The sequence below is a fragment of the Protopterus annectens genome, chromosome 4.part1 (genome assembly GCF_019279795.1).
Source record: "Protopterus annectens isolate FY-2018-M chromosome 4.part1, PAN1.0, whole genome shotgun sequence".
Classification (NCBI taxonomy): Eukaryota; Metazoa; Chordata; order Ceratodontiformes; family Protopteridae; genus Protopterus; species Protopterus annectens.
In genome coordinates, this window is record NC_056734.1 from 361,227,294 (window position 1) to 361,246,171 (window position 18,878).

Genomic DNA, 18,878 nt, shown 5'->3' on the forward strand with positions numbered 1-18,878 from the left:
GCCCTAGGACTCTTAAAAAGATACTTATGAGCTTCAGGCACCCTGTAATACCTATCCGCTTAACAGGAGCAGGAGGCAAAGAATCAGGATTAAGAGAAGCCTCTGTAAAACATCTTCTACTACATCCAAAACAGGAGGTATAGCCAAAGGCCTATGCTGGGGTAAAACAAAATTCCCTAAGCCTTTTCCTGGAATCAGAGAAGTCCTGACCTTCCCACTTAAAATGCTCCCTCATGGAATGAAGAGTTTCTGAAAAGAAAAATCCTCAGGAGGAGAAGCAGAAGGAGTAGAATCATCCACATCAGAATCCGAATAAGGAGAATACTCCTGCAAGTCTTCAGTCAAGACTCTGAAACATCTGAAGCCTGCTCAAAACCCCCAGCTCAGGCTCCATCCTAGGCCTCTTATCAGGAGGGGGCATAGAACCCCTAATTAAAGTAATCAAATCTTCTGCCATTTTAAGCATATGCTTCTTGGGCACAGTACCTGAAGAGCTAGGGGTAACACCAACTGAAGCCAAACCTGGCCTGCCCCTGGGAGAAGCCTTTGAAACAGAAGGAGAGGGCCTAGCCACCCTAGGAAGGGAGGGAGTATAGTAACCTGAGAAGCCCCTCAGCCTGACTTGCCTCCTGAGAGGCCACATCTTGCAATAATAAGGTCTCACCCTGGGAACACAAAGAAACCTCCGGTGGAGCCACCGGCTCCACCGACACCTCTAAAGAACCGGCGTCCGGTACAGACGGTTCTTCTAGCCTAGGCTTAACTGCCTTGTCCTTGCGCTTCTTGAAGCGGGCGCCGGAGCATCCGGCGGCATTTTATAATTACACCGCTTCCCAAAGACTAACCTTGCACAATCCAACCTTCTCTTTATAGTGCGTTTATTAAATCTAGCACAAGAGCGACAGCCAACAACGTCGTGCTCAGGCCCTAAGCAAGGAATACACAAAGTATGATAATCTCTATGCGGTATCTGTTTCCCACAAGAAATGCAATTATTGACTTTTTCTGACATCCGGTAAATCACTGAGGCAAGAAAAACTAAAATATTCTAACGGGTACTTAGCCAACTTTGAACTCGGTCTGAAACTTCGAAATCGAAAAATCTCAGAACGCCAACCGGCACTTGCAATGCTGCTTCTGCATCGGACCATGCGGCAAAAAAGACTGAGGATATGACGTCGGTCATGCGCATTTGTACCCTGACGTCCTGATGTCAGTCAAATGCGCCTTGACCGACGTCAGCCTTATACTTTGATATTCGGGCCGACCGAGGACAGCGGACTACCCCAAGTGTAAGGACTGCAGCAATGTGAGATGAAGAACATCTCTCTGAGCCTTTTCTTTGAGTCGGAGTAGTCCTGACCTTCCCAGTGGAAATGTTCCTTCATGGTATGTAAGGTTTCCCAAAGGAATAGTCTTCAGGGGGAGAAGCTGAGGGAATGAAATCTTCAGCATCAGAATCTTCATAAGGGGGAAAGGAGTAATCCTGTTCCTCAGAGGAGCCTGAGGAAATAGACACTTGATCGGAGGAGGCATAATCCTCCTCTTGTCTAGGCCTTTTGTCTGGGGTGTGGGGGGGGGGGTGTGGGAACCCCTGATTAAAGAAATCAAATCTTCAGCCATTTTAAGCATCTGTTTCTTAGGCATGGGGCCTTGAACTGGAGACTCATGTGCAGTCTTTTTTGGTTTTAGAGGAGTCTTAAGCTTAGCATAAGATTTTATGGTGAGAGTAGTCGGTCTGAAGACACCTTCTGTAACCGAAGGTGTTTCCGCAGCACTGGCTTCTCCTTCTGCAATGTTGTCGCTAGGGCCAAAAGAAAATGGCTGTGTCGGCCTAGAACTCTCTGCTTTGGAATCCAAAGCGGTCTGTGGTTCCAATTCTGCGGTCGTCAGGGGCTGCGTAGGCGCCTCACTGAAAACCGGCGACCAGCCCAGCCGAGGCCTCGGAATCTGGCTTGGATCTAGGCTGCCTGTCTTTATCTTTGCGTTTTTTATGCACGCCTGTAGTCGGTTGCTCCGACGGCATAGTGTAATTAAATTTCCTACTGAAGTAGTGTAGTGCGAAATCAAAGCGTCGCTTTATAGTTCGCTTATTGAACCTAGCACAAAACCGACAACCAGTGACGTTGTGGTCTGGGCCTAGGCAAGGTATACAATAAGAATGAAAGTCCTTAAGAGGTACTTGCTTCCCACAAGAAATGCAATTGTTAACTTTTTCTGACATCAGACTGAGGCAAGAAAAGATTCCCAACGGGGTACTTAGCTATGAAGACTTCGGACTGAAATTCAATTAGAAAATCTCGGGTGTCGGCCGACCGGCACTTGCGAACTGCTTCTGCTTCGGGCACCGCGCGGCAAGAAAGACTGAAGAAAATGGCGTCTGATGCCTCTTATATACCCCTGGCACACTGACGTCAGGGAAGAAGCGACAGCAACCGACGCCGGACCAAGACTTTGGAATTCAGGCCGACTGCGGGACCGCCTGACAACAGGATAACCCAAGAGTGATGACTGCAGCAGGGTAATACGATGAACATCATCTGTATTCTGAAGGGTGGTCCTGAGTGGCCAAAATCTACTTTGGCAAAAGTCACAAGCTGATCACTGTAAATGGAACCATCTCCTACTGCTTTCCAAGCTGGTCAAGGAGCAGGATGCCAAAAACATGTCTGGTGTTGACATGCCTGTTCATTAAGCCACATGCATAGCAGCCAAACGCTGAACAGAACTAAACACTTTCGCCCAAGTACCATGTGTGATTAACTGTCACCTAAGTACAACACTCATGAACAGTGGGGGCAGCAGCAGTATGCCAGCTCCTTTGTACCATCTGTCACAGGTACAAACTGATGCCCCAGAGTTCTTTATGGCACAAATGCTGTGTGTCAGATGTTGATGTCACTATGTTGTCCTCTGTATGGCAACAGCTCCAGTGTATTCATCCCATACTTCCTTTGAAAAAGCTTGATTCTGGGCCACATTATGGATAAAACTGAATTTGATACAGCAGCACTGATTACACATCAGGAATCCCTGACACACAGAGAAGCAAAAAGTAATATAAACTAAGGTTGATATTAGTTGCAGATCAGTTTGTGGAAACTGTACTATGTTTAAATGACTACGCTCTGTTACCTTAAAATCAGAAACCAGTAACTAACTATAAAGACTGACCCTGAACCCACAAATAAGGTGCGCATTCATTTACTTTCTGCATTAAATCACAGATTTTCTCAGCTTAAAAGAGTTACCAGACTTTACAATGCAGCTGCTTACCTAACCCATTTTCTGTCACTGAAGCAGAATCAGATTCTGTCATTCCATCAATTAGGGTAGCATCTTCATCAGTTCTTCGTCTGCGAGATCGTCGTCGGCGACTGGTATTGTGATGAGATTCACTTCCATCTGTATCTGCTGTCTGATCTGTTTCAGTGTTGTCCAGCAAGCTATAAGGGTTGCTGTCAGGATCTTTCAGTACTACAGTTAAAAGACACATTAAAAATATTTACATACTATTTAGACAAGTCAACAGTGCTGTTAACATAACCACATATAATTTTCTGCATATTTTTCTTTTATTCTTACTTTTTAAAAAGTAAATGACAGTCCAATTCAAACAGAAAAAAAGGTTAAATGTTACAATATTAAATTATGAATAAGGCTGTCCAATTTAAATGGAATTGGGATTAAATGTTACACTTGTTAAAATTAATGACTTGACAGCCACTCTCTATATTATGTCTGGGAAAGCTAATGGGTTCCAAATGCACTTCAGAACAAGGACTAAAACCAAAGACAGACACTACTTTTTATATGCAGTACTTCAGACAAAACATTAGAATTAACTCAGAAATAACACAGATTCTTGCTACAATCAGCTGACCTATGAAGAGAAGGCCCAACTTGTTGGGTCAAACAGTAGGTTTATCCTTTCAGAATCAGCATCAGCTTGTAAGAAAACTTCAAGGACAGGGTGGGCATGCCCTGTGCCACACAGTGACTATAAAAGTACTCCTAGCCCCAAAGTCCTCAAGTTCCTTCCAATAACTAAGTGAACGCAATTCCTGTAAATCAAGAAAAACAAATGAAGATAGGACATCTACACTAGTAATGGGTAATATACACCACCACCCAGCCTGACTTACTGAACTCTAACAACCATACAAAGAGGATCTTGTTCAAGCACAAGGGGACAACAGGAGAGTATATGATACCCACTTACAAGCATCTCCTCAAACATTAACTGAAAAGATAAACAATGTACCTGTTGTATCAAATGTGACAGCACTTCTTGTTGGGTCAGTGACTGCGCAAAATTCCAAAAATGTAATTGAGTCTGTAGATCCACACTCGCCATTACTTCTAACAGTGAACTGCAGGACCTTACTACTCTGTCACTCAAGTAATGGTTTCCTTACGGCAGTCGATCAAAGTAGAAGAAGACACAAGTCCTCCAAAAGACTAAGGATCAGAAAGCTGAATTCTCAAGTGCATTAAGTACTAAAGGAAGCCAAAGTCACAAACACAAGTCAGACAGTATACACAAGGAAGGTGTGAAATGAGGATTAAGGGCAGCAACACTGATGTCTGCAATGGAGAAATTTCTGAAGCAACCAACAAAAACCGCCTCTCCTTTACTACGGTGACTTCAGCATATTCCAAAGTTTGGCAAGCAGCCTGGTGTAAAAATTACAATATAATGACAATCTACTTGGAAAAGGTAGGACTTTCTTTGTCTGGAGGAAAGGAGGTAAGCAACTGCTTGGTCCTCTGAACTGATGTATCCAATTTCAGACAAAACATGACCTAACAAAACACATCCAGCGTGTGAAGGGCTCACTCTTTTTTGGTCTCCATCACCAGAAATAAATCTGGGGTGGGGGTGTATATTAAGGACAACTCAGAAATCGCTTTTACGAAAAAACTCAAGTTAATCCAAAGGACTCACTATCCTTATAATAAAAAAAAAAAACAGAGAGCTTACTACAAATGAAGGACTGGAGCTCTTTGATACTGCAAAAAAGGTGATGGCCTCCACAACACTATTAACCCTGTCAGTTCAAAAGAGGGATGGGCAGGTCTGTCACAATGTTCAGATACCATGGAAGGGAGGGTTGTTTCAAAGATGGGTGGAAAACAAAAGTTATGTACTTGCCAAAATGACGCATCCATGTTGTCTGTTTTCTTTCTTCCTCAACTGATGGTTCTCAGATCCAGCTCAGCCACTTTTTCCAAATTCACGGATCCAACTCTCAAGCTCTTCCATTTACCCATAATGCCCCACTAACACAGCATACCTCAGATCAAGTTTGCTAACCCAATAATATATGGCTGATACTATACAGAAACTATAAGGCACAAACAATAGAGATAAAACTGGTGTTCAAACAAGGAACGATTGGGTCCCAAAGCAGCATCCCTTAGGTCCATCCAGGGAGAAAGGGAAGGGCATTAGAAGGGTGGGAAGCTGAGGAAGAATGAAAATCGACAACACAGATGCACTGTTATGCTGTGTACATAACATTATCTGATGCTGTCATTTTCATCCATTCCTCAACTGATCACGGGACAGAGTATCTAGCTACATGAACCTCGGGTGGTCCTCGGGGGAGAATACTTTGGAGTACTACAGAGGCAAAAGCAGCTCTGCTCCTAGAAACCAAATCTAACTTGTAATGAGCAATAAAGGTATGAGCACTGGACGAAGTGGCAGCAGCATAAATGTCATCTATCAATGTTCTTGACCAAAAAAGCTGAAGAAGTGGCCACAGACCTTGTGGCATATGCTCTAGGGAGCTAAGGCAAAGGCAGCCATATCTGGCTATAGACAAAGGATATGCAAGCAGTCAACCATCTGGTTAAAGTCACTTTGTAAACTGCCATTCCCAATCTGTTCAGTGAATAAGACACAAACAATTGGTCAGTTTTACTGAAATCTTTGGTCTGATGGAGATAAAATCGAAGTTATCTGAGCACAACCAAAAGATAAGAGCATGAATTCAACTTTATTAGAAAACTTTGGGAAGAAAACCTGGAGGTTAATGATTTTATTTAATGTTTGACTCAGAAGCCACCTTAGGTAAAAAGGATGGACTGGTATGTAATGATATTCTACCCTTATGAAAAAACATATAAGAGAGATTTGGAGGAAAGAGTCTGGCGTTCAGATACTTGTCTAGCTGACATAATACCAATTTGAAAAATTGTTTTCCAAGACAAAAATATAAGGTCTGTCTTGGCAGGAGGTTCAAAGGGACTTTGGGTCAGATCTGGAAGCAAGATAGTTAAATCCCATGGAGAGATAAGGTTCTTGACTGAGGAACTAAGAAAGGAGGAGACTTTCAGAAAAGCCTTGCACAACTTAGAAGAAGCTGAAGAATGATTTTCACCTGAATGAAAGTTGGAAATGGTAGCCAAATGCCCTTTAATAGTACAGAAATTAAAATTCAATGACAGTGGGTATTGGGGCAGAAAAGAGGTCCAAATCTCATTCAGGGTCCAAACTAAAAAAAACTTCTATTTACTTTTATAGATTTTCCTGGTAGAAGCCTTTTGAGAAGACAAGAGGATATGCCAGAGTGGGGAGGAAAGCCTGGACTATCTAGCCATCACTGGAACTGGAGATACTATGTGGTCAGCTTGAGCCCTGTTATGCCCACAAGTCATCCCTGCCAGAAGAAACAGGAGGTCCAGATTGGACTCCAGTACCCAGTATGGATACAGAAGATGAGGTCACAAGAAGGGAAAACAAATTTGATGAGGCCAAAAAGGTGCCATGAGGATAACTTCGCTCTTCAACTGGTACGCCTTCTGTAGGAATTTTAGGATTACAGGTAACAAGGGATAAGCATAAAGCAGACCAGAGGGTCAGTCATGAACTACAGCATCTCTTGCTGACTCCCCCGAGGGGGGACCAGAGAGAAGAACCTGCTATACTTGTTGTTGAGGGGAGAAGCGATAAGACTGCAGCATGGCTTGCCCCGTCAGTGGAAAATTCTCTCAACTACTTTGGCACTGAGAGACCATTCGTGAGGCATTAGAATGGACCTGCTTAGTTTGTCTGCAAGCATGTTAGCTTTTCCCACTATGAGTGTTGCTATGAGAAAGCAGCCAGAAAACGTTGCCCATTGCCTCTTGAAATAGAGGATAAGATCTGGTAACCCCACCCCCCTTTGTTGATGTAGCAGACTACAGACATGCTGTCTTTGTCTGAACTTCAGTCATATCGGAAGGGAAAGCATTTTGAAAGGCTTGCAATGCTAGGACCGCTCTCTTTTCCAGGACACTGTTATGCAAACTGACCTGTAACAGGGACCATAGACCTTGTACTGTCCTTCCCAAAAAATACACCCCACCCCCCATGATTGGGAGGCGCCTGTGATCACTGTGGCCACTGGCAGTGGAACAAGAAATGGGCAGCCCTGAGAAACTTTGTCTGAATGGATCCACCAAAGAAGTATGTCTTGCAAATGTGTGTGACTGCAGAATCCGTATATGAAATTTGGCTAAAGGAACTAGAGCAATTGCTGCTGCCATGGACCCTAGCGCTTGCAAGTGCTAGGGTCTACTACGGCAGCAATTGCTGCTACCATAGACCCTAGCGCTTGCAAGACTAATCATACTGGAGAAGATTGACAGATCACTTCCATGACCTGGGATCTGAGGGTTTGTACTCTTGTTGGAGAAAGTGGTGCTATCTGACTGAACATGTCTAGATGAGCACCTATGAACTCCAGATTCTGTGTAGGTGTGTGCTGTGAGTTGTTGTGGTTGACTCTGTGTAGGTGTGTGCTGTGAGTTGTTGTGGTTGACTCTGATGCCTAGATGAAGACATAACTGGAGCAAGTAGTGCCTTGCTTGTATAAGTAGATGTCTGATTGGAGCACTCAGCAGCCAGTTGTCTAGACATGGAAACACACAGAATCCCAGCAGTCTCAGGTGAACTGATACCACTGCCATGCATTTGGTGAACACCTTGGAAGTTGTGGTGAGGCCAAAGGGCAATGTTCTGAAATGGTAATGACTGGCTCCCAGCCAGAAGCACAGATATCTTCTGGAGCGCCTGCTCATTTCGATGTGATGGCATGCATCCTGAAGATCTACTGAGCATATCCAATCGTCCTTTCACAGCAGGGGCAAAATCCACTACACTGTGACCATCCGGAACTTCAAATATTTCATGGACTGGTTTAGTTTGCTGAGATCCACAATGGATGTCATGCCCCCTGTCTTTTTTGGTACTAAAGAGAATCCTAAGTAGGTTCCAGATCCTATCTGGTGTAGGCGTATCTTCTGGATTACTTTTTCCTAGCAGCTTTTCTATTTCTAAGGCTGCTACCCCCCTCTGACTGGGTTGGATATTGGGAATTCTTTTAATTTTTGTAAGAGGAATTTGGGAAAATGGTATGAAATAACCTCTGGATGTGATCCTCAGCACCCAAGTATCTTTTGTGATGGCTGCCCAGGCTTTATGTTGCAGAGACCAACGCACCCTGACTGCCTCTACAGAACAGCACGTGGGCAACCTTTCAGAAGCACTGGTAGGATTTATCAGTTAAGGAACACCAGAAATCCTGGTTCTGTGGACCAACTCTGCCATGAGAGTGGTGTCTTCTGTTACAGTCCACCTCTCTCTACCTCTGGGGGAACTACCTCCTTATGACTCTTGGAAAAGTACAGTTTTGTACCTACCATAAATGTAGATGTTCGAAGATCCACATTGCTGCAGTCCTTACATATGGGTAGTCCACTGTCCTCGGTCGGCCCGAATACCAAAGTATTAGGCTGACGTCGGTCAAGGCGCTTAAAACTGACATCAGAACGTCAGGGTACAAAAGCGCATGACCGACGTCATATCCTCAGTCTTTTCTTGCCCCAGATGTCAGAAGGCCCTAACAAGAAAGGCCAAAGCCAAAGAACAGCAAAAAATAACCAACCACCCCTGCACTAACCATATTTACAATATGTACAACACAAACCACACCACCACCTCTAACAACAGAGGGGAAGGAGGGAGGGTAAATTGGACTGCAGCAATGTGGATCTTCGAACATCTACATTTATGGTAGGTACAAAACTGTACTATGTTCTTCATCTCACATTGCTGCAGTCCTTACATATGGGTAGAATCCCAAAGCAGAGGTAAGGGAGGATGGCAAAACTATAAAGCATTAGGGGCTGCTAACATGCCCTGTAAAATTGCAGTGGCAAATCCAGCCCTAGATTTAGAGTAAAGTGGAAGGTGGTAATGCTTAGAGAAAGTATGCACTGAACTCCAAGTAGCTGCTTCCAAAATATCTTTAGTAGCCACCCCCCTTAAAAAAGCAGTAGAAGTGGCAGTAGCCCTAGTGGAATGAGGCCTAATCCCAGCTGGAATCTCCTTACCATGATGGGAATAACAGAAAGCAATACAAAAACCAATCCACTTAGAAATAGTTTGTTTTGAAACAGGTTTGCCCTGAGAACCCAAAGCAAAAGAAACAAACAACTGCTGAGACTGCCTGAACCCTTTAGTTCTGCTCAAATAATATCGCAACTGTCTGTGTATATCCAAAGTGTGCAAAATCCTTTCCCCTTTATTTTGGGGGTTTGCATAAAAAGTAGGCAAATGAATAGTTTGGTTTAAAGCCACACTAGAAACCACTTTAGGCATAAAAGAAGGGTTAGTACAAAGACACCCTATCCTTGTGGAAAATTAAGAAAGGCTCAACCGCCATAAGGGCCTGTAATTCAGAAACCCTTCTCGCAGAGGTAATGGCCAACAAAAAAGCAGTGTTCCATGATAAATATTTCAACTCTGCAGATGCTGCAGGCTCAAAAGGTTGTAGAGTGAGTTTCTCCAACACAAAATTGAGATCCCAAGCAGGAGTAGGAGCTCTACGTGGGGGTCTTATATTCTTTGCCCCTCTAAGGAATTGCTTAAACAAAGGCTGAGAAAATAATGGTGGGTCACAGTCATAGTGAGCAGAAATTGCTGCAGCATGAACCTTTATAGAGGAGAAGGACAAACCTTTGTCCAATAACTCGGTAAGGTATTGAAGCGCAACACTTAAATTAGGTTTAGAAACATCAAAGTCCTTTGCTGTACTCCAAAATAAAAATCTCCTCCATTTATCTGCGTAAACTTTCCTTGTACTAGGCCTTCTGGCCTCCAAAATAACATTCAAAACTTGTTGTGGAAGCTGAGACCCTCCAGGGTTTAAAACAGAATATGCCAGGCTGTTAGATGTAGAGAGTGAAGTTTGACATTGAGTAAATGACTGTTCTCCTGAGACAGCAGGTGAGGAATCGAAGGCAAAGGCCATGGAGGCTCCGTGCCAGACTTCTCAGTAATGGGTACCAGTGCTGTCGAGGCCAATCTGGAGCTATTAAAATCATGTTTGGCTTGTCCTGTCTGACCTTCAGGAGTACCTTTGGGAGGAGAGGCAGAGGTGGAAAGGCATACGTGAAGATTGCTCCAATTGAATGAGAGAGCATCCACTTTCCAAGCTGTGGGATGAAACCTTTTGTGCAAAACTTTGGCAGCTGGTAATTTAGAGGAGAAGCGAACAGATCTATGTCTGGAGTTCCCCATAACACTGTCAATTTCTGAAATACATGAGGATCCAATTTCCACTCGTGGGGATCCATAATTTGTCTGCTCAACACATCTGCTAAGGAGTTCTGTGCTCCTGGCAGAAACCTTGCCTGAAGATTTAGCTGTAAACTGAGAGCAGTCTCCCACAAAATCATTGCTTGTCTGCATAGAGGATATGAATCGTTCCCCTTGCTTGTTGATGTACCACATGACAGTTGTGTTGTCTGTTTGAATCAACACCTGCCCTGGAAGAAGTAAATCCTTGAAAGCTATCAATGCAAATTGGATTGCTAACATCTCCTTCAAGTTGATATGTAGATGTTGAAGTCTGGCAGGCCACGTGTCTTGTACCCATTTTCCATTTAGATGAGCTCCCCAAGCTTTGTCTGAGGCATCTGTCGTTAGAATCTGACTCGCCTCTGGCCGGGTCACAGAGAGTCCCTTGTTTAGGTGACATTCCTGAGCCCACCACAGAAATTCCTTTTGAATGCAAGGTATTATCCGAATGACAGTGTCCATATCTTGGCAGTGCTGTGTCCATACATTTTTGAGATACCATTGTAGCTTCCTCATATGCAGTTTGGCATTGGGAAGTACCAGAATACAAGATGCCATGAACCCCAAGGCTTGAAGGACTGTCCTTGCAGTCAGCCTGGACTGACGAGACAATTGGTGGAAGTAAAGAGAAAGATTCTTTTGTTTGTCCGGGGTCAAAAAGGCCATCTGGGATGCTGTATTCAGTCTCACACCCAGAAAGCACATGTCCTGAGAGGGTACTAGACTGGACTTTATTTCGTTCACAGAATACCCCAGGCATCTTAACATTGCCATCACATACTGTAAATGCTGAAGAAGTTCGTCCTTTCCTTGGGCCAAAATCAGGCAATCGTCCAAATAAGGATAGATTTGTATTCCTCTTAGCCTGAAGAAAGCTACCACTGGTGCCAGAACCTTCGTGAACACTCTGGGCAGTAGATAAGCCAAAGGGCAATGCAGAGAACTGATAATGAGAAGTCCCAGCCAAACGCAGATACTTCCTGCAACTGAGCCTGATAGGAACATGAAGGTAAGCCTCCTTGAGATCCAGAGTCACCATCCAGTGATCTTTTCCCAGCAGAGGTAAAAGCTGTTGTAACGTCAACATTTTGAACTTGGGAATGTCCAGATATGTGTTGAGGATAGATAAATCCAAAATTGGTCTCCATGTGTTCCCTTTCTTTGGTACTAGAAACAGGCGAGAATAAAATCCTAGGCCCACTTCTGGCAGAGGGACCGTTGTATGGCCCCGATTTGAAGTAGTAGAGAAATTTGTTTGTGAGCCTCTAGTCTTTGCTGAGGAGGAACGTCCGGCATGCCTTTGAAAGGAGGCAAGGTATGGAAATAAAACTTGTAACCTTGGTGTATGATATCCAATACCCATTTGTCTTGGGTAATCAAAATCCAATTTTCCTTGAAGAGTGCCAACCTTCCTCCCAAAGGTGCTGCCAGGCAAGAAGGATCTGGCAGCTGAAAAGTAGGTCATTGGGCCTGTTTACGAAAGGACTGGCCCCTGCCCTCACCGAAGATTGTGCAGGTGAACTCCTGTTCTAGGCCTGAAAGAACTCTGAGCTCGGCCCCTACCACGTCTAGATCTACCCCTAGACTGAGAAAATAGCAGCATTGTCCGTCCCAAAAGCTGGGATGTCCCTGAACTGGGCAGTCTGGCCAGTCATGATGTCCAAAGTTCATCCGCGCCAGGGCAGCCACGCCTTCTCTTCATTTCCAATTTCCCCCGTTGCCTTTCTCGTATAAAGCATCTAAAGACTTGGACTCCTCTCAGTGTTTCTGAAGCCAGGATAGATAAGTAGCCCTCCTGAAGGATGTATGTACATAGGAAAATAAAATTTCCAAAAAAAGACTCATCCACAAAGGATAAATGTATGTAAATCACCCTAAACAAATACACAGTAAAACACTCTAGGAGTAGCTCATGCTCAGATAGAACAACATAGGGTCTTATGGAGGGCGAGGGAGAGGGTTTATGGTACAGATAGGATCCAGTCAACTGTACAGTGTTAAACATGGGGTAGAATACCAGTTATAAAGTTTCATGGAGATATCTGCAGTCATATGGGCTGAGGATCCCTTGCAGTACAGCAGTGGCAAACCCCTGCTCAATTGCTGCGATGTGTTTAGGATGTGCTTACAGCAGTTGCAAAACCAGCAGAATGACTGGAGGCGGGAGGCAAAATATAATTCTTGGCAAAATCCTAATGCGGAGCTTATGTATGCTCCAATAATGTTCCTTGTGCTGTTAATGTTGAAGGGTGTATAGTGGTTAATGGAACTGTAGAATGAAATCTCTATAAGTAGGAATGAGTTTGTATGTGTCCAAGTAACAGAGAGATTGTCAATTTCCTGAAAGGTTCTTTTTGTTCTTTTGATTTAGTTTTCCTGGGTGCTTAGCTTTCAGTCTTTCTTGAAGTTTTGGTTCTGTCAAATAGTTGGTCTGGCTTCCTATGTTTTGCAGCTGTCTTGTATTATCTAAGGTATGCAGTATTCCTTGGTGCCTCTGTTTAGGTAGGTGGGAAACTGCATTAGGGGTAATAGTGCCTGGATTCCCTGGTTTATGGATACCATGATGGAGGCATAAAGATTGGATTAGTCCTCATGGATACTGGATACCTTGCTGCCATTAAGAGCTTGCACTAAAAACCAGGCCCATAGAAGGTAATCCCTGTCTGAGCAGTTTTCCATGAGGCCAGTAGGGAAGTCAAGCAAGTCTGTGTCCTGGTTTAAGTCCTGCTGGCTTAGCTCTGAAAAACAAGGTGGATCAAAGCTGTATTCTGTTTAAGTAGCTGATGCATGTATCTTGATTTCTCTGTAGGACAGGCCTCTTGATTCCTCTGAGAAGAAAGCTGGATCAGTGATGGTGTCTCAGGAAGAAGCATCTTTATTCTATTTGATGGAAATAATGACAGGCCTGTATGGAGAAGGAGGAGTAGGGACAGAGGGATGTGTTAGCATTTCACAGGTACTCATCTTTGTTATTCATTCATGTTTGACACATCTGCTCTTTCAGAACTCCAACTGACAAACTTTTTTGTTTTCCCTGGCGAGCTTCTTCTTGTTGCTTTAACTTGTTAAGAATCTATCAAGAACTCTTTGGTTGTTCCGTTCCATGCTGTTGCTATGTGTGTTTCCAGTAGCAGTATGTAGTGTTTTTCAGGTTTGTTTGGTATTATCAGGATTATGTTGTTTGGTTCATTTGTGATTTTCAGGGTACTTTGTGTATCACGGGTGTTTCCGGTGACAGTTTCCTGCTGAGGATCTTCAGTGTTTTGAAGGCCACTTTGTTTCCTTCATACTTATCCTTGGATGGGAGGTTACTTAGCGTACTTTGTTTTGAGGTAGGGAGGGAGAGGTGGGAATGCTATCTCTATCTGGTGCATTGTCCAGAATTTCCATTTGAGTTGGGTGGGTGCTAGCGGGTGCAAAATGTTTGAGTGCAGAATTTTTGAGTTGGTTAAAATGTGAGGGAGATGTTTTATTTCTGGGGTTAGCATTCTCACTTCTTCTGGATGGTCCTGAAGATTGTATCCGCGCACAGTTTCCATTTCCTGGTCTGCATCTCCTGCTTAAAATGAGTGCCTGGCTATTTTTTGTTTCCCACATTCCTGGTAGCTTCTCTGCATAGGTTCACATGAGTGCCTCCCTCCATGTTGATGTACCACATCTGCATAGGGTATTCTGTCAGTTTTGCCCCTGTTTGTCGTTGTACCACATTTCTGCCCAACAGCCAGCCCTTATCACTTGTTTATCTCCTTGGAAATGGTCTGCCAGAATGAATAGCATTGGTTACATGCAGCATTTTGGTGAACATATGTGCAGGGAAGGCCTGGGTTGTCTGAAGCATCTGTTGCACGATGCCATGGCTATGTGGGCAAGCATCCTAGGTGTGGCTTTGGGACCCGGCATGTGATGGCTTGCCTGACATCTGAATGGAAGTACCTGGACTCTGTGGGATCTCCTGTTTTTAGAATGTGAATTACATAAATTTGGAATTAGTGGCTGTTCCTGTGTAAGGCTGCAGAACTTTCTTGCTGTTAATTTGTTCAGCTTTGTGAGCGACAAGATGAAAATGGTAGCCTCTTTTTGCTTTTCTTAGCCTTGCATGATGATCTGTCTTTATTGCCTGCAGAACTTTTCGCTGCTAATTTGTTTTCTGTGATAAGTGCATTTGTTTTTCACTGTTTATTTTTTGTTTTTCTGTGTCTAGGTTTGTAAATGACCCTTTGCAAATCTGTTGTCTGTTTGGCCTGCAGAATGTCCTTGTAGCAGGCAGGTATGAGTCTGTACCGGGTAGTTGGACTGTGTATTTTGTTGCTTGTAAAGCAAATGACCCTTGCAAATTTGTTGAATACTCTGTTTTGTTGTCCGCTAAATGCAATTACTGATATGCATGGGTGGTCTGTATGAAGATCCAGCAGATAAGCAAAACATTGATGAATTGTTTTTTAGAGTACTTCCACGCAGGTAGATAGTGAGAAAGATCTAGTGCAGATTGGTCGAGTGCTCTGATCCAGTATTTCTCCAGTAATCTTAACAGGATTGGTCAATAGGATCGAGCATGATGTAAGTTGAGATCTGGAGTTGTTTCAAATGACTTGGGTTCCCAGCATGGGAAGAAGTAGGGTCAGGTCGCATTTTGAATTTCTTTTTCCTGCCTTATGTATTCAAGGTGGACAGGTCGATTTTTCTTCCTTTCTGCTTTCCCTTCTTGGAACTAGGAACAGTGTTTACACTTGATTTCTCATTTGCAGTTTGACTTTTTTTTGCTTGGGAGTTTGTTTGGCATTCCTTCTGCTGATGTATATCTTGTTTTTTTGGATTTCTTTGATTATGTAATTCCTCTTCTTTGCTTATAGTGTTATGTAATATCGCAACCTTGATGCAATTTGTTGTGAATCTTCTGCCAGCTAACCTTCTTTAGTCCTGCACTGTGGGTTTTTAGAAGTAGTGGCTGTGGCTGTGCCTCTGTTGTTACCTTGCCACTGTAGGTGTCGTGTTCCAGGCACCTTAGGTTTGGTTGCCAGTGTGCCTTCTGGAACATTCCTTTGGTTTTTGCCTTCTGCCTCTGGACGCAGGAAAGGACCCTCTTTTGGCAGGCCAAAGGTCAGGACCTTCTTGGCAGAGAGCCTCCTAAATCTTTAACAGTTTGAACTGATTTTGCCTTTTCTCTTCCATTCTTTCTAATAACCTGGTTGGCAAACGCTTCAAACAAACTTGCTGGGCAGCATACAACAAACTAACTATCTTTACCTAACATGATAGCTAAGAGCTTTGCCCTTTAACCAACATTGCCTTCTTATCATCGCTGTCATCAGGTGCCAGTCTCAAATGATGCCTCCAGTGCAGCATAGCCATATGGTTCAGTTACACATATACTGTTTATTTGTATGTTATTTTTAATTTCTAATCAATATTTATTTTCAAAGGTTAATTTTTTTTCACTGATTTTAGTTTTTTGATCAATATTTAACTCTTGGTAATTGTATCATGAAACTTGGTATTAAAGCTCAGTTTGAAAGAGTAGCTGGAGAGTAGCTGAAGGTTTTTACCCCTAATGCTTCCCACCCTTGCTTCCCTGGTTTTTTGCTATTTGAGCCATGAAGGAGAGGTTTTTTAGGGTATGGTTGATATAGTTTCTGGTCTGCCCTGGATATAAGGTCTGGGTCTGCACAGGCACCTTGTAAGTGTCCTGTCTGGTTGGCACTGCCTGGGGTAAATGAGTCTGGAGCAGAGCAGACATCATTAAAAGCAGGAGCACAGCAGGCAACAATAAGTATAGCTAACCACCCAGAAAGAACAGGAGGCAGAAACTGTCTAAGTCTTTTCGCTGTCTAAGGTGCAGCGGAATTGCAGAATCTCGGGCTCTCCTGGCATGCATGCAAGGTCATTGGAAAGGAGAATTCTTCAAAGCAGAATTCTTCAAAATCAGGAGGGGAATTCGAGAAAAAAGCAAATTAGAAAAAGGGCCTAATCAAATTAGAATCTACATCTGGATTCATGGCTGGAACTGCATGAGGACAGAATCATCAGGCTCATCTGGACACTCTGGGGGCTCTTGCCTGAGAGGCCCTGTTGGGGTCTGGCTGGAGGAAATTGAATCTAAAGAAAGAAATCTAATTAAAGAAATCACTGGAAGAGAAAGGAAGTGCAGGTGGTTTTGAGGTGGCACTGGTTGAGTAGACTTGGCTACTGGCTGCTTGGTAGAAGGCCTTAAAGGCCCTGGACATGGCTGCTGGAGGCCTGCACGGCCCACGGCTGGGAGAGACATCCAGGGAATGGTGTCTGATAAGTCAGTGGGCAGTGTGGTAAAGCTTCAGGGGCTCAAGAAGAAGAATTGTCAGGGTGTAGTAGAGTGTAGGGATAGATTCCTAGGTACCTGGGATCGTTTTTCTCCGGTTCTCAATAAACCGGTGCTCAAGCGTTTGCTCTTAAGCGGTTTCAGCGAACCGCCGGTCTTTTTTCTTTGTGCTTTTTGGCAGAAGTGTAGTGGGAGTAGTCGGCAAAACACTCAGGAAGTACCGAAATAATGTCAAAAAACAAAACACCTCAAAAACTCCGACCGACGCGCGCCCCGAACCGGGTTGAAGGACACAGGCGAACAACAGGCTGCTACTGCCGTGGGGGGGCAGTAACAGCCTAAATCTTTATGAGGTATTTGTTTCCCACAGGTTTGTATCAGGTTAACTTTTCAATTATTTCTTTTTTGCATTATGGGCTGAGGCAAGAAAGAGTTCCCAGGGGGTACTAGAGTTAGTAAGTGAAGAGCAGTATTCGTAGACCGAAATCCCTCCTCCGAGCCGCAACAGCTTGAGCGCAGCGGGCTTTCAAGCCACGCCGAAGAGAAAAGAAGAGGAATGGAGAAGGCGATGCTGATGCCCGAAGTCCACAGTCAACAGAGATGATGGATGAATGGACGACATCAGCAGGCGAGCCGGACCGGGATGGAAATCCCCAGGCCCGGGCTGCCTGCGACGCAGACAACACCCAGCTGTTATGACTGCAGATGCATCCATGAAGGACATTCATAAGAAGGATACGTCCACCCCTTAGCAGGCCAATTCCTACTAAACTTCGGAGGCTGAACTTGCAAAAAATCTTTAACAGCCTGCATAGACTTAGCCTTGTCTTCCATTTTCTTCAAGACTGACTCCACAGGTGAACCAAACAACACATCAGACTGCAAAGGAGCATCCAAAATCCTTGTCTTAACATGGTCAGATAAATTCTGATCCTTCAGCCAGGCGTGCCTGCGAAGAACTGAACCAGTGGCAGCCACCCTAGACGAGGCCTGCACAGCATCAAAACCACATTGTAATGAAGGCTTACCCACCTGTTCAGAGACATGCACCAAATCTTGTAATTCTTTACACTCAATGCCTTCCGCCAGAGCATCCACCTTAGACTTCAATTGAGAAAGAAGAAAGTTTTGATATTTCAACATATGAAACTGGCAATTCAAAGCCCTCATAGCTAAGGTAGAAGAAGTATAGACCTTCTTTCCCCATCTATCCAAAGCTCTGGCCTCTTTATCTAGAGGAACCGGATTTTTTACAACAGAGGCCTTGACACCCTTAGGTCCCTGACTAACAGTTTCTGGGTCCACCCTAGGACTCTTATAAAGATATTTATGAGCCTCAGGCACCCTGTAATACCTATCCGGTTTAACAGGCGCAGGAGGCAGAGAATCAGGATTAAGTGAAGCCTCTGCAAACACATCTTCCACAACATCCAGAACAGGGGTATAGCCAAGGGCCTATGTTGGGGTAAAAGCAAAATTCCCTAAGCCTTTTCCGAGAATCAGAGAAGTCCTGACCTTCCCACTTAAAATGTTCCCTCATAGAATGAAGTGTCTCTGAAAAGAAAAATCCTCCGGAGGAGAAGCAGAAGGAGTGGAATCATCTGCATCAGAATCAGAATTAGGAGAGTACTCCCGCAAGTCTTCAGCTGAAGACTCTGAAACATCGAAGCCTGCTCAAAACTTCCCAACTCTGGCTCCACCCTAGGCCTCTTATCAGGAGGGGCAAAGAACCTCTAATCAGAGTAATCAAATCTTCTGCCATTTTAAGCATGTGCTTCTTAGGCACAGACCCTGCTGAACTAGGAGTGACACCAACAGAAGCTAAACCTGGCCTGCCTCTGGGAGAAGCCTTGGAAACAGAAGGAGAGGGCCTAACCACCCTAGGAAGGGAGGGGAGTACAGTAACCTGAGAAGCCCCTTCAGCCTGACCTGCCTCCTGAGAGGCCACATCCT

General features: G+C 44.1%; 1 protein-coding gene across 2 annotated transcripts in view; it reads right to left on the reverse strand.

Annotated features, from left to right (window-relative positions):
• FXR1 (FMR1 autosomal homolog 1) overlaps positions 1-18,878 on the reverse strand; it is a 1,545,230-nt gene that overhangs the window by 324,211 nt on the left and 1,202,141 nt on the right. For both annotated transcript variants that reach the window (XM_044070180.1, XM_044070179.1), the window contains exon 14: positions 3,277-3,477. In XM_044070180.1, coding sequence (XP_043926115.1) covers positions 3,277-3,477 — 201 coding nt within the window. The remainder of the gene's footprint in view (positions 1-3,276; positions 3,478-18,878) is intronic.